This window comes from Chionomys nivalis, chromosome 10 (assembly GCF_950005125.1).
Source record: "Chionomys nivalis chromosome 10, mChiNiv1.1, whole genome shotgun sequence".
Taxonomy (NCBI): Eukaryota; Metazoa; Chordata; class Mammalia; order Rodentia; family Cricetidae; genus Chionomys; species Chionomys nivalis.
This window is the reverse complement of record NC_080095.1, coordinates 34,227,077-34,253,902: the sequence shown is the minus strand read 5'-3', so window position 1 is coordinate 34,253,902 and position 26,826 is coordinate 34,227,077. Positions and strand designations below refer to the sequence as shown.

Genomic DNA, 26,826 nt, shown 5'->3' with positions numbered 1-26,826 from the left:
GGAAGTGCTACTTGAAAACTCTGCTGCCTGCTGGTCTACATCTTACCCCACTTTGCACTTTACTTGGGAAGAAGGGGAGACTCTTTTTTTTTTTTTAGCCTTGAGGCCCGAGAAAGTGACATAATTGTACTTTTTTTAAAAAAGGAGACACAGTTCACTCACATTTGCTTCCTGAATGTACTGTAAGAAATAGACGACACCCAATTTGCAGAGGGCAAGGAAGACAGGAACTTGTGCATCTGGGCTAGCCTCGGCTGCCATGTCATAAAACCGTTTTGCCAGGTGAATATCCTACAGTGCAGAAAACAAAGGAAAACTCATTCTTGTCAAAATATACAAAAAGTATCTATTTTACTTCAGAAAAGTTGTCCTACCTTTCAAGATTCTATTTAAAATTAATGCCCACTACCTAAAGGAAAACCCAAAACTTTACCTGAGTAAAATTTCTGTAATTAAATAATTAAAAAAAAATTAAAAATCAGGAATTAGAAGATATAACTCATTTCTTCCAATGTAACGTCAGATTTTATGTGTAGACACACTGATTCAGGCACACACCTGACCCAAAATATTGCTGACCTGGAGATTTCCAAGGAAAGCCTCTAAGTTCCAAGCTAATCTTTCACTTAATACTTTAGCCAGTGTAAGAATCTCTGGTTTAGGGGCTGGAGAGATGGCTCAGAGGTTAAGAGCATTGCCTGCTCTTCCAAAGGTCCTGAGTTCAATTCCCAGCAACCACATGGTGGCTCACAACCATCTGTAAGAAGGTCTGGTGCCCTCTTCTGGCCTGCAGGCATACACACAGACAGAATATTGTATACATAATAAATAAATAAATATTAAAAAAAAAAAAAAGAATCTCTGGTTTAGTTCACTGGGGTAGGACCTTTGAGAATCTCCAGCTGGTCCTTTCTAGAGAAGTATGGGAATCTATTCCGGGATCTCTCAACTTCTGCTATGTGTTTTTCTAAGACAGAAATGCCTGGAGTCAACATGTAATCCGTCTCTGCAAAGGATGGCTCAGCTTGACAGACCCAGTCCTTCCTCACAGTGGGGAAACCTCAGAGATCACTAATCTAGGCAGGCACCTTGCTATGCTGCTGCTGTAGGAGGCTCTTGTGCTGACCAATATAAACACTATATAAACACTATATCTTGCTACAATGTTTCTGGAAACCGTGACCCCAGGATGGAGGGTTCAGGATTCAGAATGGCCGGGCAGGGATGATGGGAGCTCTGAAGAATGTTAAACTTACAGGGCAGAATGCTATTTCACATGGGAAAGGAAGAACACCAGAAATTACATCCTCCACACACAGATTTAAACAGAAGCAGTTACTTTCAGTTAGTCCTTATTCATTAGAAAGAAAAGCACTTTCAATTAATAACAGGAATATGGTTAGTATCCAATTAAAAATACACAATTCAAACATTTTTTGACAACCGAATCTTTCAAGACCTTGGATCCAACTTTATGATATATACGATCTAACAGGGTATTTCAATCGTATCAAACCACATCCTAAATTATATTTTCCAATCATCATCAATCTTCATACTTTAGTAGCAATTTACTTGGTATTGGACTGACTTTTGGGGTTACTGCTGTTTTGAGGCAGGGTCTCATGTAGCCCAGACTGGACAGAAGCAGGCATGTTCTTGAGGAAGACCTTGACCTGACCTCTCGTCTCCCCTTGCTGGAATTACAGCATGTGCCACCATGGTCAGCGGCACCAATTACTTTTCAGTAGTATAAACGTCTCCTTCATTCACAAAGTAGGAAGGAAATGGAAACGGTAACTAGGACACATTAAAAAGTCATGCCACCTAGGAGTTACTGGGAACTGTATTTGATTACTTGTTCTCAAAAGCTGAACCCGGGTTCCTTTCCTGAATACTTGGGACTTTTATTGTAGTGTTTATCTAAAGTGTACAAGTAGTAATATTCTCAGAATTCTTTTGGGATAGAGAGGCAAGGACTTAGAGCCATTCTAAGGAAAATAAAGGTGGAGGCATTAGAAAAAAGTTCATCGGTAGAAAAGCTTTTAATTCATTTCAAAATGATCCAAAAGCAATGGCGCTGACTGAGGGTGGATATAGTTTCTGAAACAAGAGGCTACCAACAGGGCAGCGCTACCTGGAATACAGCAATGTAAACATCTCCCCTTGTCTTAGCAACGCTACTCAGGTGCCAGTTTTGACGCCACACTCACCTGTTTAATGCCTAGGCCCTTCTCATGCATGTAGCCCAGGTTAAACATAGCTTGGGCACTGTGCTGCTGCTCAGAAGCCAAGCGGTAATGAATAAATGCAGTCTCGTAATCCACATCAGTGCCAAATCCATAGAAATGGTAGTCTCCAAGTTTAATTCGGGCCACAGTATAACCTGAAGCAAAATTAAATGCAAAGCTGCTGATAAAGTGTGCTTAAAACAAATCAAACTTGGTTTTTAAACAGGCTTATGTAAACCAGAATTTTTATTTGTAGTAGAAAAGCTTTAAATGGATCTCCCAGCCAAGTCCTAAAGCCAGTAACCATTTAGAACAGACATTATCTCTTCTGCAGAAAGCACGTGGCAGTCACAGAGAAGTCAACCAGGTGGGTGGCCTTGTGTCTCACTAATGCCACCCTTTAAATGACCATGCTCCATTTATCATGCCATTTAAGTCTAAACTGACTGTTCAACTTGAGCACTGTGTAGGACTGGAGAAGGAGATGCCTAATGTGGAGAGGAGTATGTGAGGAAAGTAAGTTAAAGAAAAAGTAGGGGAAGGGTAAGAGTTCTTTTACATTTCAGGCTGGTATTCTATTATATATTCTTCAGTTCTCCATTTATACAATCAGCTGGCCTGAAGCTAAAAACCAGACGGTGATGGAAATGTCCAGTCAAAGACTGGCAACTCAACTACTCATTTAAGAATGAAGACTGGTCACAAGCAAGGTAAGCAACGGTACCTTTGAGGGTTCATGAGATGAAAATCAACAGAGGGAGGGTCCTGTAAGACTCTCTTGGCAATCAGTTACTCACCTTGTGAGGCAGCCCTGTTCCAATGCAGCAGCGCTCTGGGGTAAGTTTCATTCTCACCTACAATGGTTGCTTCCCCTACAGGAAAGACAGGAAACAAGAGTCAAAGGGTTTTCATGTGCAATCTAGAATGACTACATGGAGCACAGCAAATATGAAATTAAGCTAGTCTGAAAAGTAAATAAATATTAGAAGAAGATACTGGATTTAAAGGAATCAATGATTCAGGAAGATGCTACTTCTTGGAGCAGGTTTTAGCCATAGCCAGACTCTGAGACGAGTCTGGTGATTTTGATGAGGAAAGGGCAGTTCTGTATTCCTTTCACTTTGAAAATACATTGCTGAGTGCAGTAAAACCTGCTATAGGATCAAAGTGGACCTTACTCTGGTCAAGGATGAAGGCTGCATTGCTTTGTGCCACTTCATAGCCCTGTTCGGCCAGCAGGAGGTACTGGATCACTGCAGCATTGTAGTCCCCATCTTTATAGCTGTTATAGGCAGTCATAAGCCTCTCCGACCAGCGGCCTCGCTCACACACATTCTTAAACAACTGTGAACAGAGGAAAAGCAAACAACATGCATGTCTAGAAAACAAACTTGCATCCGGGCATAGGTGACCAACTCTGCTCCATGACTTGTTGGCAGCTTACTCTTTAGAACCAAACACACTGCAAAAATAACAGCAACCAACACATTGTTTACTGTGGCCAGGAGCTATTCCAGTGATTTCTGTGTAGCACAGGTTTCAGCACATTCTTCTACCTGAGGAGTTGTTCGTGAGGTGACCCCTACTAACACCCCCATTTTACAAGTGAGGACACCAAATAAAGCAGAGAAAGATTTCCAAAACCGTGCTAAGCGTTATCAGCGTCTCTCCAACGAGAGGTGTGAGTGCTGAAGAGAAGCTGGAGATTAGAGATGCTGCTTCGCCCTTTGCATGCCTCCTTCATGTACTCTTTAGTTTGATACTTGGTATCTTATACTCCAGGAGAGCTACAGATACTGTTGGTGCCTACACTCAGCTTCACAAACACTGCTTATTACAGGAACCAAAAAGTAGGGAGGACAGAATGCATACATCTCCAGTTTCTTCCTTCAGAATATCAATCCCAGTGAGCTGAGTTAGCTTCTACTGTGGATGGAATCAGGTCAGGAGACCAGAATGGAAAAGGCAGGACTTCCCAGTAGGCAAACCCATTTCCTACAGCCAGACTGCAGGAAAGTCCTCACCTCCACCGCAGTGTGGCAGGATCTCATCACCCCTGTGCCGCTGGCATGCATCTGTGCTAGGTTATAGAAAGCCAAGATATGGCCTCCTTGAGAAGCTAAATTAAAATACTTCAAGGCCTGTTTATAATCTCTCTTGACTCCAATGCCATCTGCAAGACAAAGGAAACAAAAGCCAATGAAAGGCGAGCAGAGCCTTACACAGGATCTAGTGATGCAGCAGAGAAACTTTCTACAAGAGGAATAAACCTGGTGAAAGTCGGGATTATTACAGAGTGATACATGTCAATCTCACCACTGCAGATTTATATATTAATATCTATTAATATAAATTGTAATGAGAAATGAGATGCATAAGTCATTGAACTGGTAAAATATTAATTCACCAAAATCGAGTATCCCATTCTATATCTAATGCCATCTGGTGGAACACTAGTTTAGGCTGTTATATTCATCATTAATTCTACAAAGATACCTACTATAGTACATAGAGCCAAGCTGCAGCTGCCCATCTACCCAGCCTTGTTCAGCAGCTTTCTGGAAATACTTGAGTGCCAGGTCATAATTCTGCAGAACAAGATGTCAAATGGTAAGAAAGCACAAAAGACTAATAAACTTGGAAGTACAGAGACTCATTCTATGTAAGAATAAGTATACATATTCTTAAAAGACCATTTTATGATTTAAAAAGTAGTCATTAATGCTTCAGGTTACAGGGAGTCAGGGTCTCATATTTAGAAGAAAAGCAAGTAAGAGTTTTGTGAACCAATTTATGTTTGCTCTCAGAAAGCATAAACACAAATAGAATACTAGAGTAGGAATTAAGAAAAACTTTTTACTAACCACCTTTGCCCTTTAAACCTTAATTTTTCTAATATTAGGTAAGAAATATGATTTTCTCCTTGCTTGTTCCCTTACCGTGTACATTACAAGATGCTATGTTCTTAGAGCCCACAGATCATATGTAACCACAGGACAAATTAAAATACATTACTCTGAATTTTGGTATCCCAATGATCAGGGGTCAAAGATATCACTGTCTTTTATGTTAGGGAATACATATAGGTAAGTTAAAAAAAACTCAGTTCTTAGTTTCAAACATCAAAAGCATGTTGGTTAGAATAACATCATGATTCAGGGGCATCTACCATGAGGCAATGGCCAAGGACAAACAAGTGCTTGCAGACATAACACTGACATTTAGGAGGTTACTGGTGACCTGGATATGAGACAGAAACCTGGCAACTAGGAACTAAAGTGGCTTACTAAGGTTCATTCTTTGGAGACACTTGGCTTTCAGCGAAGGACTGTTGAGAAGAGAGGCGGAAGCTAGAAGGAACAAAGGGCAGAAGGGAAAGCCTCTCTCTTCTAAATAGGGGAGACTCGAGTGCCTTCTTAGCCTTGAGTAAGGAAGCGGGCAAGGAAGGAAGTCCTGGAGAAATGGGAAGAGTACAGAGTGTAGAAAGCAGACACGGAGAATGGGAAACAACGCTAGCCCTCAGATGGTCCCAGAGAAGGAGCTGGCCTAAGAAGACAGTTAGGTGAGGTGTGAGGCACGGCATGGGAACAGCCAACTTGGAGACAGCAGGAAAGGGCTTGCTGCAATGATGGCTCCTCTGGACTGAATGGGGAGCTATTCAAGGAATACCCCCGCCTGCACTGGCTGCCTGCTTCCTAAACTCAGCGTGCCACACACACACTTACAACTTGAACTCCTCTTCCATAGAGGTAGGCCATTCCAAGCCCGCTCTGTCCCACAGGGTTGCCCTGTAAAACAGAGAAATCAGACAACAGGGGAAAGAGCTCATTACAACACAGGGGAGGATAAATGACTGCAGAGGAAATAATCTGAAGCATACTGAAACAGGTTTTAATTAGTTTCCAATAAAAACAATCTTCTTCCTTCCATTTAGAATAAACTTAACTGGACTTTTAGACACAGAGGGCTATCAAAGACTACAACATTAAATGACTCCAGGATCAAATTTGTGACCTGACTTATGACCATTATTTCCATGAATTTATGACATGAATATGACTAATACATTTCACCAAAATTAAAAGAGGTCACATCTGGATTGCTGATTCACTGGTCTCTTGCTGTCCTAACAGAAAAGGAAGAACAGCACTATGGAGCGGAGTCAACACTCATGCACTAACAGCAGCAATGATACTTAAGACTAGCTCAGTGACAGTATTTTGAGATGCAAAACAGAAAATTCTAGAATTCACCCAAATTTGGAGGGATAGATGACATTTAAAAAAAAATGTGTCATAGCATCCCTCAGGACAACACTCAACTGAAGCTGTGATGAGCAGCCATACATAGCTGGATAGAGGTCAGTGCACACAGAGGAAGCAGACAGTCTTAGCTTAAGTATCTTACATGTGTCTTTTTTTTTCCTGGGTCAATGAAAGTCTAAACTGTGTAATCACGGTTGTCGGTGGAACTGATTTTGCAGCTTTCAAACTGCAGTACAACCGAGGTAGGGTATGCAACTCCCAATTTCATTGCTAAAAACCAGTACTCTCCTGATTAGGAAATACTTCAAGAAATTTAAGCCGAATTAAGATTCATCCACCTAGTTCCTAAAACAGAAACTGCTTTTACTGGGGAAGCTTTTCAAGTCAGCTCATCAGGTATACGTAAGCACTTCCAATAACTTGGGGCATGGGTCGGCCAGGACTAGTCCTTCACACAGTCCATTCATTAACCACCGGTCACACACAGGGTCAGCACACTGAGTCGGGAAGACTCACCATGTCAGCGGCTTTCTTGAAGTAGTGAAGTGCTGTCTCATTGCTCTGAGGAACGACATCACTTCCTTCAGAATACATCTGGAAAACAGACCCCAATTTCAGGTGGACTTGTTACCCTTTCTCCAGATACATTTTTTGTTTCCATTTCTCATCTCATTTTTATTAGCTCACATGGAATTGTCCCACAAAGTTTAGAATTCTCTATAGGAAAGTGTAGAATTTAAAGCAAGCATTTATTGGTAAATACTTATATATTTTTAAGTATTTGGTATTCTATTAAATATATGATTTAGGTATAGATTTGAATACGAAAGCAGGTTAATGACTGGCTCAAGAACTCTGAAAACATTTTTAAAAATTACATTTGCTTCTGTCTGTATGCTGGACAGCTAATCCAGCCTACTTATTAAGTTCCAGGCCAATGAGAGAGCCTGTTTCAAAAATAAGGTGGATGATCGCCAAGACTATTTTCTGGTCTTTATATACAGGCACACACCTACATGCACATATTCCATGTGCAACACACACAAAAACATGTAGCTAAAAAGTTATTTAACAAGGTACAAACACTTAACTAGTTACAGGATCAGATAAGACTTTCAAAGAAAGGAAAACAAATGTCAACATTGCTTCTCATTCATATAATACATTAAGGAAACAACAATAAGGCTGCCTTTAGATCCAGGGTTAATTAGTAAAGAAAAAGTAAAACTGTTCGAAATAAAGAGATTTTAAATTCTTAACAAAAACAGATGAAGAAAAAAAGATTCCTGTGTTCTGGTGCTGGAAAGCTGAGATCCTCACCACCATAGCACCCACATGGTTCATACTATACAACACTGGAACGCTTGCTCACAATGTTCCAGCTCCCAGGGAGCTAGCTGTGATCATGTGGTAAGTCTGGATGAGATTTTCTTATCTGTAAAATCCTTAGACTCTACCTGAACTTCCTTACCTTAGGATTTGGTTATACATGAACAACTGTCAGTTTACCCTGTATTAATGTTAAAATGATGAAAAGAGAATCCTTCCCAGACACAGAATCTATTCAGTAGTTTTTAGATGTAAATACTTCCTTGCTTCAGAAAAAACTACATGGAAAGGTGCTCACAGCTGTCATATTTAAGACAATGAAAAGATCTGCAGACAAATGCCAAAAAAATTCTTTCATTCGCTTATGAAAAGAAGTAGACAACTGTGAGTCTTAGCAAAACCCCGTGTATAACACAGTCTGGAGCCCTCATCATTGCATATACCTGATACAGTAGTAGGAGCTCAGACAATGAATCACTTAGAAGAGCACTGCACTATGTCTAAGCAGTCTGAGAGGGCTCACACGGCACTGTATGGAGACAGGACGCGATACACGTGCATTGCAAACTCTATTTTGCTGTTACATGACATAACTGCAGAGTACACGGTACCTTTCCCAGGAAGGCCATCGCATGTGAATTACCAGCATTTGCTGCTAAGTTGAAGTAGTCAAATGCTCTCTGTGAAAGAAGAATTCATAAAAATATTTAGTTTCTTAGTTTTTAACAAAAACACTTATTTCAGGAAAACCAGGGGAAAAAAAGATCTCGTTATAGTAAAGCAGCTTAAAAATCAAGAATATCCAGTTAGCCGGGCGATGGTGGTGCACGCCTTTAATCCCAGCACTCGGGAGGCAGAGGCAGGTGGATCTCTGAGTTCAAGACCAGCCTGGTCTACAGAGCTAGTTCCAGGACAGGCTCCAAAGCCACAGAGAAACCCTGTCTCAAAAAACCAAAAAAAAAAAAAAAAAAAAAAAAAAAAAAAAAAAAAAAGAATATCCAGTTATCAGAATTTCAAGCAGAAATGCATGTACCTAGAAGTTTTTTTTTTTTGTTTTTTTTTTGTTTTTTTTGTTTTTTCGAGACAGGGTTTCTCTGTGGCTTTGGAGCCTGTCCTGGAACTAGCTCTTGTAGACCAGGCTGGTCTCGAACTCACAGAGATCCGCCTGCCTCTGCCTCCCAAGTGCTGGGATTAAAGGCGTGCGCCACCACCGCCCGGCTACCTAGAAGTTTTTATGACCACAAATAAATGTCTTGTGTTCCCTAAAGTTCCCAGGTAAGAGGGCGTTTTTACCATAGGCAATGTAAATAAGCTTTAGGCAGCGCAGCTTCACTGTCTGCTTTACTAGGACCTGGGAGAAACGAAACGAAACACAACACAGCACAACAAAAAACCCAAACAACAACAAAAATACCCTAATCGACATTCCCAAGATATTGGGCATATTCTGGAATACAATTCCCTTTCGTATTACTTAGAGAAAGTTTTTGGCTGTATTTAGAGTCATATAACTAAACCCACTGGTGCTGGAAGATTTTCATTACCACCCCTGGCAACTCAATGCTATCACAGCTGACCTTTGTTAGGATCTTATATCACTGGTTATGCCTCACTCTTGTTGATGATTTAATCTCTTCTAATCTTTTTTTCATTCAAGTAAATTCTCTTAACCTATTAATAAAAAACCATACAAGATGCATTTTTTTCTCCTGAGTTTCATTCCTCTTCAGTGGGATGGATACCCACTCGTGACTTCGCTCCCAGCGCAGCTTCTCAGTGGATCCTCTCAGGACTCCACTCCACTCTGCAAGCTTGAGTGCCTTCCACCAACTACTCAAGAAAGGAGCTCTTCTCTCAGTCCACCTCTCTGCGGCATCTGATGGAGTCTACCTCACTCTCTGGGAAACACTCCTTGGCTTGGCTTCACATGCATCCTTTCCTGCCTTCCTTAATCTCATCTGTACCTGCGCCATCCGCAGCCACCTTTGCTAGTTCTTACTCTATCATCTGCTCTCTATACTTAAGTTCTTCAAGGGGCACCTGATGACACCATTCTCACGTATGCTCTCAAAGCAGCCTTATCTACTCCATGGTTTCACATACCATCTACATGCTGGCAACTTAGAAATTTGTTTCTGGCACCAAACTAGTCTAATCACGGAACTGACAAAGTATATGTCAAATCCATCTACTAACTGCCAGTACCATGACTCTACTACACATTATATTTTCTTTTACACGAACCTCTGGAATAGTCTCCTCTTTGATTTCCCCGATTGACTGTATTTTGGGATTCTACTAAGTCATTCTCCACATGGAAGCAAAAGTCAACGTTTTCAAATCTGAACATGCTGGCCGTAAGAGTCCCTTAGTACAGAGGTTAAGCTGGTAAGAACAAGCGCCACTGTCTCAGAACTACATTATGTTCTATGATGTCAACACCATGGCCATACCAGCCCTGTTCCCTTCTGCTCCAGGGCCAGGGCACATGGTGTTCCTTTCGTCCTGGAATGGCTCCACCTCCAGTGTCAACATGCCACCTCCTTCTTCCTTAAGAGGTCTTCCCTGACAGCTGGATCTCCCTCCCTCACTTATTATACCCCTTGATTCTGCTTTGAAACAGCCATGACAACTTTAAATGCTTGCTATTTGTTGGTGCGGTCATTTAGAAAGGAACCAACATTCCACTGGATTTGAAACTTCAGCAAGGACAATGACCAAAGCTTTCCATTCAGTACTGCATTCGGAAAACCTGGCAGTGACTTGCATGTGGTAGGAACTGAAATGTTTGTTGAATTAACCCAAACATGCGCTGGAAAATACTTCTCTTTCTCTTGTGAGGCTGGTGAAATATCCTCCCATTGTGGAGCTGCTTTAAGGGAAGCAGTACACAGGACAAGAACACTCCCAGTTCTCACTATGTAAGAGCTTTGGGGCAAACTACCTCAGAATCCTGTGCTCTCATTATTTTGTTAAATAGCAGCGTGCAACATACATTTCAGTGACCAAGAGACAAGCAGCTGCCTGGTTAAAAAAAAAAAAAACAAACCCACAGGTACTTGGCACTTTACTTGACATGATTAACTGGTATGGCAGCAAAATAAGAGTTTTGTAGATTTGACACATACTTCTGAGAACTTCCTATGAGCTAGGCTCTGTTGGGGGTTGGAATAAAGTGGTAGCAAGGCAGACGTGACTGTGCTCTCTTGAACTTATGCTGTAGCACAGAAAGAGGTTAGGTAACCAACCAATTTGCTTTGGACAAGGACCACAGAGAGCACTATTTTTCAGGCATCCTTTGTCATGTGTGACCTTACTCTGGAGTGGGGATGGGGCTAAGGGAGTGATGGGTAGGAATTACTGTATAAGCAAAGCAGCTGGGGTGACAGCCACCACAGACAGAGGGGTTGACATCACTGAAGTCATGAGAAAGAGGCTCTCAATAGGTTCAAAGACCTTAGAAAATTCTGTGTGCTTGTGACTTAGCAAGGGACTGGAGAGGTAGGGGCTGGAATGAGGTCTTGGAGGTCATGTTAAAGGGCAAATCTTTAAGCTGCTGGAACCTACAGAGCACTGGGAAGTTCTAGGTGAACAAAGGATCAGATGCTGGGTTTACAGAAACTGCAGGTGACAGGTGACTCACTCGAGTGACAGGTATAATGGAGAGAGGGGAAGAGATGAGTCATATTTAGGACAGAAGGCAGGTAAAACTCAGTAAGTAGCTGTATCAGCCTGGGTAGTTGTATGCTTCTGATTTCTAATAAATAACATCTTCCTCAGCCCTATAGTCTTTAAAAGTTGTCTTTTTTGATGGCTTCCTTTTGCTCTTTGAAAAAAATTAATTTTTAATTTCGAGTATGTGTGCGTGTATCTGAGTGTGGTATGTTACCTGAGTGTGGGTAACTGCAGGGCCCTGAAGACTGTCAGATCCTCTGGAACTGGAGTTATAGACGGCTCTAAACTGTGGACATGGGTGCTGGGAACAGAACTCAGGTTATCTGTAAGAGCAGCAAGCACTCTTAACTGCTGGCCATCTCTCCAGACCCAAAAGGTGTCTAAGATTTACTCTACTATATACTTAACAACAACAAAGAAATCGAGAAGTATCTATGTGTTTGGGCAGTACTAAGAGCTAAGTTTAAAAGTAGTACAATCTGAGATAGTTCAGCAGTTGAGGGCACATGCTACATTCTTCCTCAGGACCTGAGTACAGTCTCCAGCACTCATGCCTGTAATCCAGCTTCAGAGTATCTGACACCCTTTTCAGGCCTCTGCACACACATGACATAGAGAAACACACACACACACATACACACACACACACACACACACACTGGTCTTTCTGACATCTTTTCATGTGTTTATCAGCCATCAGGTAGGTGTTGAGAGCTCACTTGTGACAGATGTATAGTAAGCCTGACTTATAAAGAACACCCACACAGCACCATTTTGCTCCATTGGAAACGGGAGCAAAGCCTCATTACAGGGTGGTTACCTGGTGATTCTGTTCCACTCCACGCCCTCCATGTAGGTGCAGCTGGCCCAGACCAACCTGAAAAGCAACAAAACGATGTAAATGTGAAAGTGAGCATCTGCCATACAATTAAAATCAGACCCACAGTTGGCTGTAAAAAGGCTCTGTTTATTAATCAAAAGACTAGAAACCTAGTCTATAATCCTGAGTATCTATTCTGTTTCAATTATCCTAAAATTATCAAGAACTAAAAAGGCATGCTTTAAAATGAACAGCATTCTTCTGAAGCAAACAGCATTCTTTTGTACACACATGCAGTGTTTGTGAGTGGATGTATGTTCACATGTATGTAAGAGCACATGTGTGCAGGTGGAGGCCTGAAGTTAATTTCAGGATTCTTCCTCAATTGTTCTCTATCTTATTCATGGAGGCAAGTCCTCTCAATTGAACCCACAGATCACCAACAAGATCACCCTAGCCAGCCAGCTTGCTCTGGGGGTCTTGTCGCTGCCTTCTGAGAGCTAGAACTGCAGGCAGGAACCACACCCACCTGGCATTTTTGTGGGTTCTGGGCACATGAACTCTGTTCCTCACACTGTAAAACAAGTGTTTCATCTATCGAGGCATCACCCTCCCTGGTTCCTAAGAGGTTTTTAGATGAATTATACTTAACTCAGTGAACACGCTCTAAAGGAAATACTAAAGGATGTCTTAAGCGAATGAAGACAATTATACAAGAAGCTTAGACATGAAGAAATAAAAACAAGAAAAGACAAATCCGCGAGTAAATTTAAACTAGTATGAGCTGTATAAAAGAGAAATGTGAGGTTCACAAAACCACACAGAAGTCATCATGCTTAGCACAGTCTACGGTCTTGGTGTTGTCCCGGGAATGGTAACGTGTCTATCCATTAGACTAGAGGCGAAGCTGTGTGGGCATCTCTAGGTAACACAAAGAAGGCCCAACTGCCCGGGTCATGGAGGAAGAGAGGCAACAGCAGTAACCACCAAAAACAAGGCCAAGAAAGCAGAGGAAAGGGAACGTAGAAAAGCAGGATAAAGGAAGCAAGTAGCAGAAAACATTTAAACCAAAACATGCCCCAGTGTGAAAGACTTTTAAGATGGACAGGATAGTTGTATTCTAACTTCCACAAGTAACATTCAGATCTGCTATTCACTACAGCTTTAACTTAAGACTTCCTTCTGTGAACTTTCAAACTATTCTTAGTACTTATTTGCATGTATCTCAAACAGCTGTGATTTTAATAGGAAAAAGGTGTTGAGTGTGTGGGACGTTCTTTTTCTAAAAGATCCACTGGTGATCTAGAACAAAGATAATAATTACTCAGAGCAAAGACAACATTACTTACAGATGGGGGTGCTTGGCCCCCCACGCCCACCCCATGAAGCAGACAAGGCAGCAAGAGATTGCCTGATGCTAACACATACCTGTGCTTGGACATCACCCTTCTCAGCTAGGAACTGGTAATACTGGATCAAATCTTCTTCCAGCATCCCACTGTTCATCCCTGGGTTTTCCACTTCATCAGGCAGCCGTATTCTCTGGACCACAGAGCCTCCAGTTAGGGAGATATCGCTGGCAACTGACAGAGGAGGACAAATAGGAATGCGAGGTGAAGACAGAGGAGCAGGTCCACAACTGCAGCACGCACATGTGGACAGACATGGCGCTAATAGCACCATTTCTGTAGCAGTCTACATAACAACCCACTAATAAACCAGACTTCTACTACGAATGTTTAAGAACAAAGTGGTGAAAGGAATGTCTTTCTTGATAATTAAAGTAGTTAAAAGGTAAGTTCAATTCAAAGAGTCATTTGCAATATCTGAACTACTACAACCAAAACATATACATATATATAAATATATATACTCCAAATTAATGATGTATTTTTTTCTAGAGCATGAAAGATGAAAACAAGATAGGTACCATGATTGGCAACAAGGCGATAATGGGTCAGTGCTGACTCACAACTCTGGAGGACTCCGATGCCAGCCCAGTAGCGGTAACCCTGTAAGACACCCTTGTGTGAGAAGACAACAGCACCATGGTGTTCTTGTGACACATACAGTCAACCACACTCAGACTATAATTCTGCTCTCCTTCAATCCACACACTCCAACAAGCAGGTTATAGCTAAGCACGAGACAAGAACATTCCTAGAGCAACCATGTGAGTGCTATGAACTTCATGAAAGAAGCATGGACACAGTCCTCATCAGGCTTTCACTCACAACCATTGTCAGTCTTATTTTAGATCTCATCGTAACAAGAACAAGGTGTTCTCACCACTAACAAACGACTACAGACTGACGGGAGTGGGGGAGCAGGAAGGAGCTGTGTGAAATCTGAATGGACTCAAAACGTCGTAAGCTTTGGCAGTCCTTGCTGTAGTACTACAGAGCCATATGCACAACATGGTCTGATTCTACAGCCATTGTTTAAAAAAAGTTGGTAATTTAAAGCATTTCATATATATTCGCCATACAAAATTTTTCATATTTCTTAAAAATTTACCTGAGCTAGGTATGGTGGCAAAGGAAGGTGGATCTCTGTGAGTTTACCACTAGCCTAGTCTCTAAGGACTACTTACGGAGACCCTGTCTCAAAAGCTGTAACAACAACACCAAGACAAGCAAGCAAACAAAAAACCCACAAAACCAACCCTTCCCCCCAAAAAACCAAACTACCTAAAAAATTTATCTGAAGGTGGTTTTCAGCTACTCTCTGAGATGTGGTAGCATAAACAAAGACAACAATGAAATGAGAGAGGAGAAATGTTTAGGAAGCCCAGCATCTCTGCTTTCCATTTCCTTCAATTCCTTCAGTGGCTGAGCCCAGGACAGAGAGGGCCCAAGTTCCTGGGCACAACTTGGCTATTTGGCTGGATTCCTATCTGCCCTGCTTATCAACTCCCAGCATTCTACTCTTCAGGCTGTCTGTCTACCTAAACATCTAATCTGATCTTGACAATCACTCAGTGATGACTTTTGAAATTATCTATGATTTCCCGGATGGCTGGAAAACTATACTATTCTTGTTTGCCTTGTCAGTAACCAAATCTGGAGCCTTTCTCGGTGCTGGACTGGTTTCCTGCTTTGAGTTTTATGTTCACTCAGTTCAGCCTTTACATTCTTGCAACAAGGAATTCATACTCATTTTAAACGTAATATCTATCATGTATGTATCACAGGTCATGTGACTTATCCCAAATTGAACATATAAGATACTTAAGGCCCTTAGCACAAAAAGAAATTGTGGACAGATTTTGTGTCTCTAAGTGATGTATGTGATCAATGTTATCAGTTTATATACAGATACTTGCAAGGGCCCTTTATAGGACAGTTTTGCATAGTAGGTCCTTCATTAATTTAAATGCAAAATCTCTGATAATCCAATCAAAAAAATCATTCTGATAAGCAATTCTAATTTATATAAACTTTTATTCATGTAGATTCAATGTGTTATAGCCATTGACAAGAATTTGTTGGCTGTCCACCTGAGGATTGGATTGTAAGCAAATCTCAGTCAAACTCATGGCTACTGCAAACACAGATTTTAACTTTTAATGTATGTTGTCTTAAAGTTCACACTTACCAAAACCATGTGGGCTATCAGATTGCCTCCAAGAGCTCCAAAAGTATAATATACAAGAGCCTGTGAAATAGCAGATATATAAGTTAACACAGGCTAGGGCTTATTCAATTCCAAATTTAATATATAGTAAAACTTCAAGAACATTACCTTTGCCTGACTTGAATTAACACCAAGTCCAGAGGCATAGAGAAAGCCAAGAGCCTGAGGTAAAAAGAGGAAAAGTAAATATTCTTATTTTGGTGAAGACATACACAGTTTTACACAGAGAAGAGTCAGGAATCTTTAAATATGAAAAGGTTTGACTACAACTATGCTGACATTCAGTAAAATAGCTAGAGCAATACATTCAGCCTTTTACAAACCACATAGCTGAGTACAACTTTAATCAAGTCATTTAGTTAGAAGGTCAATGGAAAGTTAAGAAGACATTACTAGTGAAACAAAGCTAAACACACTTAAACGTGGTTCTTCATTCTTTTTAGCTTTTATGAAGATAAAATATCTTCTGTGCTATTATACCAACATATTTCTTTCTCTGCAAGAGGGATGAAAAAGGACAAGTGTCCCAAGAGATGTGATCTCAGGTATGAAGAGAGACCAAGTAGTCAAGGGTTGCTTTGAAAAACATGAATTCCTGAGGAAGCCACCTCCAAACAATGAGGGTCCACCTTCTCTTCTGTGCACCATCCTGATGACACACAGTGGTAAGGACAGCATGGTAGAGTCTGTGAGCACATGCACATTTCAGCCTCTCTTGCAGCTAGGTAAGACTATGATCCTAGATATGTCTGCAGAGGAGGTTGACCGTTGCCCAGGAATCACCATTTTCAAGAAAGCCACCCAGGCAGAAAAAAGAGCTCAGTCTAATCTGGCGAGCACGAAGTACTGATCTGGGGCTCTGCTCGCTGCATCAGCTGAACTTGATGAGCACAGCAAGAGTGCTGGGGGGGGGGGGGTACAAGACTGCTGGGGGAGGTACGAATGCAGTGACACTGCAGAGGTGGACGACTCTACAAAATGCTGCCAAAAGACATCAGTGCCTCTGAAGATGATGTATGTGTGTTTACAGCTAATGTAAGCTGATTTAATCAAGAAAGGAACAAACTTCAGACACATAAGGAAAACAGTTAAGACTGCATCTGTTTATAACTAAAAGTGAGACCAAGAAATATTCAGACAATAATGGGTATGATCCTGCTGCCATAAAGCTTCAAGACAACTGTCTCTCACATGCTTTATTATATTATGGTCAGGGGAAAGCAGGCATTTTTCTAGGTTTCAGAAATGATAATTCAGAAGAAAATGTATCTTTAAAAATAATTTCATAAATATCCATGTATTCCAACAATGTATTTTTAAGCATAGCTCATATTCTGTTAAACCTGGATTACCTATAATTCAGTGTAAATAAATAGGATGGCCAACTTAAAAATTTATTTATGTTATATGTATAGGTGCTTTGCCTGAATATGTGTCTATGTACCATGTGAGTGCAATACTCTTACAGGCCAAGAGAAAATGCTGGCTCTTCTAGAATAGGGGATACAGCTGTGAGCCACTGGGTAAGTGCTTGGAATCGAATCCTGGTTCTCTGGATGAGCAGCCAGTGCTGCTCTTAACACTTGAGCTATCTCTCCGAGATTCCCCTATCACATGGCCTCTTAAGCCTAGGCAATCTGCGTTCTTTATATTTCTATTGATAATGTAACAAAGATGTGTTATCAATGCATGTAGTGCAATGTGGTACTGAAATTCACCTATAATGCAGCCTAGCTAAAAACAGTTACTTCAATTTATTAGCCTTTAGCTGTGATATCTGGCCTACAGAAAATACAGGTAATAGAAAAATTAATGAATAGATGTTGACATGAGGACAAATGCAGGCAGAACATGTTACAGAAAAACTGTATCTACCTCTAACACAGAAACAAACCAATCAGCTGGGCGGTGGTGGCGCACACCTTTAATCCCAGCACTCGGGAGGCAGAGGCAGGCAGATCTCTGGGAGTTCGAGGCCAGCCTGGTCTACAAGAGCTAGTTCCGGGACAGGCACCAAAGCTACAGAGAAACCCTGTCTTGAACACCCCCCCCCCAAAAAAAAGAAAGAAACAAACCAATCAGACAAAGGGCTACATAAGAAATAACAACTAAAATGTAATGCTGTGATGGACACTTGCTTTGACAAAATCAGAATAAAGAAATTTTTGAGCTCAGTGCTCTAGCAATGTATTATGGGCATTTATAGGCTGGAAAGATGGAGAGAGGGAGAGAGAGAGAAAGACACACACACACACAACAGAGAGAGAGAGAGAATGTGTGTGTTTGTGTGTGTGTATGTGTGTGTATGTGTTTGTATGTAGTGTAGTACTAGGAGATTGGACCTAGGGCTTTGTACACGCCAGGCAAATGCTCTTCTTGGCTATATTCCCAGTCCTAAAACATTTCATATTACTTTTTTTTTTAAGTATCAATATGGGGCTGGAGAGATGGATGGCTTAGTTGCCAGGCACGCTTGCTGTTCTGTCACAAGGACCAGAGCTCAGATCCTAGCACCCATGGGAGGTGGCTCACAACCACCTGCATGTCTCCTAGAACACCCTAGAATCAATCAATCAACCTCTCTCTCTCTCTCTCTCTCTCTCTCTCTCTCTCTCTCTCTCTCTCTCTCTCTCTCTCTCCTCTCTCTCTCTCTCTCTCTCACACACACACACACACATTCACACCTCCCTCCCCACAATACACACATTAAAAAATCAAGGTTAACTTTGGAAGAAAATCCTATGGGGAATAATTTCTGATAAACAGAATTGCTGCTCTATTGAACTGCTCTTCATATTTCACTCTCTACAGATTTAATACTGCAAAACTACAAAAGAATTTGTGGTAAGATGTAGCTATAAAATTATCTTCATTGACCATAAAAGTTCTTAGGTGAAGGAAAATAAGTATCCAAGAAAACAAGTAAAATGGTCTGTCAAAAAGTTAGTAATTAGAGATATGTTGTCATCCAGTCTTCTATTGTTGAAAAAAGTCAGGATACAAGTGGCTATTAGAATTAAGTGCTGAGTGCTGGAGAGAGATTGGAGGGATGGCTTAGCAATTAAGAGCATGTGTTGCTCCTTCAGAGACCTGAGTTCAATTCTCAGCATCCATGTCCCTTGGCTCCTGCACTCACATGTATACAGATAAACACACATCCACATTTTATTAGAATAAATTAAAAAGAGATGGGGGCTAGAGAGAGCACTGGCTACTGTTCCAGAGGACCAGGGACTGATTCTTTTTTTTTTTTATTTTATTTATTTATTATGTATACAATATTCTGTCTGTGTGTATGTCTGCAGGCCAGAAGAGGGCGCCAGACCTCTTTACAGATGGTTGTGAGCCACCATGTGGTTGCTGGGAATTGAACTCAGGACCTTTGGAAGAGCAGGTAATGCTCTTAACCACTGAGCCATCTCTCCAGGCCCAGGGACTGATTCTTGAACCCACATGGTGACTCACGACTGCCTGTAACTCTAGTTCCAGGGGACTGGACATCCTCTTCTGACTGCCCTGAGCACCAGGCACACAAGCTGTGCACAGATACTCATGCAGGCAAAAACACCCCCACATAAACACCGCCCTCAAACAAACAAACAAAGTGTTGTGTGCAGAGGTTCTCTATTGGAGCCGCACTTACAGTTTGTCCTTTGGGAGAACCTTCCTCAGTCAGTTTCTCAAACATCTCCTTAGCTGCTGGGATATTCTGTGTGAGGTAATCACCAAACAGAAGAGCATAGGACACCCTCTCTAGGGCTTTGGTGTGATTCATGCCTGCTGCCTTTTGAAGATACCGATACGCTCTTTAAACAGAAATAATCAAACAAAAAGTCAGCTGTGTTTTCAGAACAGTCATTTAAAGATTTTTCCTTACTAAAATGGACTGCAATTTTCTTATTGTATAGTGAGAAATCCCAACCCATTAATCCTACTATATCACGTTATTATATAGAGAGAAAATATCCTGGAGAGTTTGATTTAGCTTATGTCTAGCATCGTGAAATTATCTAATTACACTAACAATGACTGAAAAGCTAATAAGGAGGTTAACAAGATTTGTAATGGAAAATTGTAATGATGCCAAGTAAATACGCAAATAACTCAAAATTTTTCACTCTGCACAGACTAACAAAACCAGCAGGAATCAAACAGACATAAACTGCTATAATTCTTTCAGAGAATAACGTTCTAGGTGAAAATGTCAAAGTAGAACAAAAAAATTCAACACACCTAGTGTCAGTTCCTTTTGTTTATGTCATTTTGGAATTCAGAACAGTGTATTCATTCTTAGTTCTTAGAACCAACTACAATATACTACTGCCATTTTTCTCCCTGGTCAGCGTTATGGTCAATATGTATAATCTCATCCAAATGAGTTAAAGTCTGCCCAAAACACTTAAGGTTTCCTGCAACAGGGCCTGTGCTGAGAAGAACGGGCTGGACAGTGCAACCTACTCTCTCTTCTGGCTCTTCCGATTGCTTCCGTTCAGTATCTTCATCCCCGTCTGATAAACCATCTCTGCTTCCTGCACCTGTCGTCTTTTCGCGGCGGCATCTTCAGCTGACAATGAGATGACACGCACTAGATGAATTTCATTTAGCTAGTACCAAGCTCACTCATTGTTTCAGGTAGGAATACATACGGAAAGAACGATCTTTGGCTATTTCCAAACATGACTAAAAATGGCTGGAGTGTGTCCTGTACTGACAAAGAGTTTTAAATAACACAGTCTCTTTTAGCAACAGCAAGACCAAGCTGCTTTTGAGCATATTTCTCATTAGAGATGATGACTTTTAGAAATACAATTAAACTAAAACTTCATATTAAATGCTAAGTTCAGCTGAAACAGTAACAAAAAAGCTACTGGAGAAGAACAACCAGAAATTGCTATAATATCCAAAGGTCACATGTTATATATTTACATAATCATTTAATTATATAACTAAAACCTTAAAACTTGGCTTTTAACAAACATAGAAGTAATTTAGTGTACAATATTTAAGTTCAGTCATTTCTCTCTTCTTTTTCTCAATGGGGTTTCTTATAGCCCAGGCTGGCTTCAAACTTCCAATGTAACCAAGGATGTCCTTGAACTTTTAAGCCTGCTGTTCAGAGTGCTAGGATTAAGGCTCGTGCCACCACGCCTAGTGTATGTGGTGCTGGGGACCAATCCCAGGGCTTTGTGAATGGCAAGCAGGCACTCTATCAATCAAGCTACATCTCCAGCCCAGCTCATTATTTTTCTATTTTTCATACTCATCAATATAACACTGAAAAAAAAATCACAGAACAGCTGTGGGTTTAAAAAAACTATATTGTTATTTGAATGCAACTTTTAAAACAGAATACAGAACTCATCATAAGACAGTGAGAAATGAATTCTTTTTGTAATAAAGAAAAACCTGTGCCAGGCAGTAGTGGTGCACACCTTTAATCCTAGCACTTGGGAGGCAGGGGCAGGCGGATCTCTGTGAGTTCGAGGCCAGCCTGGTCTACAAGAGCTAGTTCCAGGACAGGCTCCAAAGCTACAGAGAAACCCTGTTTCAAAAAAAAAAAAAGAAAGAAAGAAAGAAAGAAAGAAAGAAAGAAAGAAAGAAAGAAAGAAAGAAAAAAAAGTCGGACATATTAAACTAGTCATAGTGGCCTGCATCTGAAGATGGCCTATGTTTCATGCTGTCTTAGGAGGCTACAGCCACCATGTTAGAAATGGTATCTGGTACCACACTGCTATGTCTTCCAAACACAGTTTTCCAGCAGAGGGCAGCATTTACACACAGGGTGATTAAACATCCTACGTATGTCAAATGTTACATAAGCACAGCATAGTCCACTCAAAGCCTTTTAAAGATGGTATTTTTTTGGTGTTCTTCTAACTACTATTAACCTTTGCCGTGATAGTCAGCTTCCATTATTGATGAATTATTTTGTATTAATTAGTTCAATAACCTGCCTCAAGGATTTATAGAAGAACTGCTTGTGAATCAATGAGACTTAATGTGAAAGGCTGAGTGACAGCTTGAAATAAGTATATTACTGCTCACAGCTCTTCAGTTGTTCTCTAAGGCTATGAGCATTTCACCAACACTGATCCACATGGAAAAGGACAGCTAGAAAATGCCTTCCGAATGCTGCCCTAGACATAAAACAACAGGGCACGGCCCGACTTAGGCAGTACGCACTTTCGCAGAAGCCCCACTTCTCGTCTGTCTTGTAGTCATAGGTGGTGGCACACCACAGTCTGCCATCTTCCCTCCCGTCTGACGTGCACTCGTCATACTCCTTCTCCAGGAAAAGGAAGGGGAAGTGGCAGGGCTCCCCGTGCGCCGTACCTTCAATGGCAGTCAAAACTGGAAAAAACAAAAACCAAAAGAACAAGAGTCTAAATGAACACTTTTGTGATGTAGGGACTCAACAACGTCAAACTTCAGCTATATTAAATGTGAAGGCAAAGAGACACCCTGTGGCATCTGTAACGGGAGCCAGAGGAGAGCCAGACCTGTCTGACTGGAAAAGACTTGAGGCCACGTCCACTTAGTGAGCCTGGCTGACTACTCCCATGTCTAGCTTAGACTTTGAGTTCTTAAGATAAAACCATATGGTTTCAAAGTCTATCAGGAAACTGCCTAAAGGCTGTCCTGAGTCCGAGACTAGAGTCTCAAAAAGCAAAGCAAAGCAAAACTAAACAAAACAACAGACCCAACCAAAGAGCTCTAAGGAGTGAACAAAAACCAAGCAGATATAAGGGAACTTAGGTCTCTACTGCTAGGACAATTTTCCTTTTTTCTGAATGGAGCCCAGCAATTTCAGTTATCTAAAGTTATATCTGGATAATGTTTCCCCAGGCAAAATTCATCATTCACATATTCCTCTGTGAAGCCCTTTGTTAGAGTACTTACCATGTTTACTGAGGGTTTTGTTACTAGCTCCCCCCCCCCGCACTGTAGCTCCTACTAGACTATTTAATATGGCCCCTGTCATGTCGGATAATAAGTTCAAGAGCTGACAGCTGTTATCTATTCCTGACACCTTCCTCTGAGAGGCTAGAGGCATCTCTCCTTTTTTTCGGTTTAAACAAGAGACACATCTGAAGATACTAATTTTAGAAACACTTTCAGTAAGCTGGGAGAAAACAATCTTTCACTCAGTGGCATCAGGTAGATGCCACTTATCCTGTAGTGTAAGACCTGCTGCTCTTGCTGCTCAGTCAGCAGCTCCAAGTGTGACGAAAGAGGATCTGGCAAGCACAGCTGCCATGCATGATTTGCAGGTAAAGGGGCATGTACCCACCCAGACTTCTTTTTCATATGACTCTAAATCACTGTTCTCAACATGTGGGTCACAACCCCTTTGGGGAATCAAATGACCCCTCCACAGTGGTCACATTATCAGATAGTCTACATATTGGATATTTACATTATGATTTATAAAAGATTAGTTATGAAGTAGCAACAAAAATAATATTATGGTTGGGGGTCACTTCATGGGTCGGCATGAGGAAATGCACTAAAAGGTCACAGCATGAGGAAGGCTGAGAGCCACAGTTCTAACCTGTTTTCCACATTCCATTTTCTATCAAGTATATGAATAATGAAAGTCAACAACTTGCTTCTAAAATAAAGGAATTCGGGCTGGAGAGATGGCTCAGTGGTTAAGAGCATTGCCTGCTCTTCCAAAGGTCCTGAGTTCAATTCCCAGCAACCACATGGTGGCTCACAACCATCTATAATGAGGTCTGGTGCCCTCTTCTGGCCTGCAGGCATACACACAGACCGAACATTGTACACATAATAAATAGATAAATATAAAAATAAAATAAAATAAAATAAAGGAATTCTACGATCATGGAGAGGTGGAATATTTCAGGTCCAATGTCAAGGCTTTCCTTCGTCCCCTAGAGTGCCCTTTATCGTAACATCCTTTCGACCGTCAGATAAAATTTCTGACACACATAAACTTAGCAGACCATTAGCTTGCACAAGCTCAAAAGCTACAAATGCTATCAGATAACATCTGAACCTGTAACAGATTTCTTCACTTTGTTTTCCCTCTCCTAACCAGATAGCCCCATATTATCACCATGTGGTTAAAATAATGCATTGATTTGTGGTTTCCTTTGGTGACTATAAAACTCGATGAGGCCACTTCTACAGGGGAACAACCAGTGCTTCCAGGCCCTGGCCACTCACACCTGGCTTAGAATAAGCTTTCTCCCTCCCTTTGGAAGGAGAGTAATGTTTACAGTCAACAGCAACATAACCCTTTCCATCAAAGCTGGGTGTGTTGGAAGCCACTGCCTATGATTCACCCCAACTAGGTGAAGGGTCCTTCTCTGTCTTTCCCAGAGCAAAGTAGAAACACCTTTGTAACAGCCAGCAATTTACCTTCTCTGAAATTGTATTAGCTGAACAGATCAAGATGGTTATTCTACTGAATTATTATTTCTGTATTTTTATTTGACCATAAGGGAAAATGTGTTTTCTTATGACATAAAACGACCAGACAGTGTGCAAATGTAAAGGAAACCCAATCACCTTTGCCTACCACTTCAAACTCTTTTTTTTCAGCTAATGAAGCTTTGTGGAAAATTTGAGCTTTTCCTTTATATTTGCAAATGCACACACAAAAATGGCTCCCTTGCCCCATACACATTCATGTGACCCACATGTTTATATAAATGTGGTTTATCATCTACACCTGTTTTGCTCTTGGGAGTCTACAGTTTTGGCACATGCGAGGCCAAGGTGAATAAATGGCTAGTTCCTAGACAAAACACCAAATACTGGTCGCTCATGAGCTTCCCTGCTAGCAGCACCTCACGCGCTACCCCCAATGTGCTCTGTGTATGGGCACTGGGAGGTGTCAAGTGAATCCTATATGAAAATGGGGCCCTGAGAATTTAGGCCCAAAGTGTTCTTCAGCTCCAACTCCCCACAGCAAATACCATATGGAGTTTAAATGACTGGTCCTCCTGAATCCTGGCCCAGCTGCCAGGAGAAAAGACTTAGCTTCCAGTTCAAATAACCGAGACACATCGCCCAAATCTACCTGTGCACACTGGCTGGCTTTTGTTTCACCTTTCCTATAACTTGCTACATTGTTTAGGTGTTGACAGATTGAGAATTTCTCTCTTCCTAATTTTGACCAAAACTGCAAGTAGATAACATTTTGTGTTTATACATTATGTCTGTCTGTCTGTCTCTCCAGTTCATTTTTAGATGTGTGTGTGTGTGTGTGTGTGTGTATGGGATATCTGCACATGAGTGCAGTGCCTAAGGAGACAAGAGAAGGCTGGAATTACAAGCAGTTGTGAGCTGCTTGACAAAGATGCTGGCCAGGTTGGCTGCAAGAGCAGTATCTGCTCTAAACTGCAGACTAGGCGCAGACTGGGGCTCTGGTGATGCTGACAACCAGGGAGAGGACCTCAGGCATTCGTGTCTGGTTTCCTCTACTTGGCCACAACGCACCCTTTCCCTTCACTGACTCTGCTTTGAATCCCTTTGCTGTGTAAGTGCTGGCCAAGTGTTTTGATTCCTTCTAGCAAATCACCAACAGTCTTGGGTACCTCGAAGCCTTTACATCTCACGTGGGATTTACTAGAATGGCCAGTTCTCCCTGAAATGTGCTGTTGCACTGCGAGGGAAGAGGAGGGAAGGGGCAGGGCACAATAAGCCTGGTGCACAGGTAGGTGGGCTATGGAGCCATACGAGGTAGCCACTGAGGTTCTGTGTGTATGAGAGGAAAAGCGACCTGTGGGAGCTTAAAACAAGGGGTTTAACTCTAGGAGAGTTGGCTTGGATCTCCTGACTGCTGTTGGTTTTACTGGCTACAGAAAGGGAAAAATAAGAGTAGCTCAGTTGATATGAATAGTTCTCATTATGATCTGTCCTCTGATGGGCCTTAAATTCTCCAGGCTGGATAAAGACGTCAAAGTTGACACTGTTCTCTCCTCTAAAAGAGAGCATGCATGTGTGTATAGGGTGGGGATAGGATTAAATCAGGCCCCAGGGCTGAAGAAAGATGGCAGCTAAGCCAGAGGACAAAAGGACTTGCGGCAGGTTTAGTTAGGTGCTGTCACTGCTGCAGCAGCCTTCCTTTCTGTACTCAGGCCTCTGGGTGCTTTCTGGCTGCTCTGAACTACTGAGGGTATACCTAAACAGCAGTGAGGAGAGAAATGGAAAAAGGAATTTAGTGGAGCTTCGTTTAGTGGTTAGACATCCTGGATATACGCTAAAAGTTCATACAAAATATTAAGTACTTACAACTTTATAAATGCTAGAGGTATCACTGTGGTCAAGAGAAACTGAAGAAAAAATACATTACTGAGACAAAACTTGGTTTTTCCCAACAGCACGGGCTGGAATTTAAACCCTGAGATTGGTAACAAGACAGACAAGAGATATTATGTAGAGTTCAAAAATCAGGTTGTGTTTGCTAATTCATTCCTGTGAAAGCTGAAGTCTGACTTTTCCCTCCCTCCTTTCATTTTTAGTGACTAGGGTCTTACTGCACAGCCACAGCTGGCCTGGAGCTCACCATGTAGACCCGGTCTGACTCTTCCTCCAGAGTGCTGGGACTGAAAGCATATCACCAGAGTTGGTCAAAGTCTGATCTCTTAGAGGCAGATGATTTTCCAACTGAAATATATTTTGAGTAGGCCAGTTAGGATTCTAAAGATTGACTAGAAAAAAGGGGCTTAGGAAAGCCTGGCTTATTCAACTCCCCGGTCCTGAAGCACCTTGCTTCTGAGGCTGCTAACATCTGGCCTTTTTTGAGCCCTGGGTTTACAGGCCTTAATTGCCTGAACTTGATTCTGAGCCAAAAGTCAATACTGCCTGGGACGGGCTTGCAGTCCCAGTGGGAGCTGTG

The 26,826-nt window shown here is 41.5% G+C and overlaps 1 protein-coding gene across 1 annotated transcript in view; it reads right to left on the bottom strand.

The window, feature by feature from the left end:
* Sel1l (SEL1L adaptor subunit of ERAD E3 ubiquitin ligase) overlaps nt 1–26,826 on the bottom strand; it is a 47,890-nt gene that overhangs the window by 5,949 nt on the left and 15,115 nt on the right. The window contains exons 4-20 of the mRNA XM_057782300.1: nt 22,140–22,307; nt 20,415–20,520; nt 19,600–19,762; nt 16,065–16,118; nt 15,918–15,977; nt 14,251–14,332; nt 13,749–13,903; nt 12,321–12,377; nt 8,437–8,505; nt 7,013–7,090; nt 5,957–6,019; nt 4,732–4,819; nt 4,256–4,404; nt 3,410–3,575; nt 3,029–3,103; nt 2,214–2,386; nt 163–291 (exon numbers count right to left, since the gene is read on the bottom strand). Of these exons, the coding sequence (XP_057638283.1) occupies nt 163–291; nt 2,214–2,386; nt 3,029–3,103; nt 3,410–3,575; nt 4,256–4,404; nt 4,732–4,819; nt 5,957–6,019; nt 7,013–7,090; nt 8,437–8,505; nt 12,321–12,377; nt 13,749–13,903; nt 14,251–14,332; nt 15,918–15,977; nt 16,065–16,118; nt 19,600–19,762; nt 20,415–20,520; nt 22,140–22,307 (1,835 nt within the window). The remainder of the gene's footprint in view (nt 1–162; nt 292–2,213; nt 2,387–3,028; nt 3,104–3,409; nt 3,576–4,255; nt 4,405–4,731; nt 4,820–5,956; nt 6,020–7,012; nt 7,091–8,436; nt 8,506–12,320; nt 12,378–13,748; nt 13,904–14,250; nt 14,333–15,917; nt 15,978–16,064; nt 16,119–19,599; nt 19,763–20,414; nt 20,521–22,139; nt 22,308–26,826) is intronic.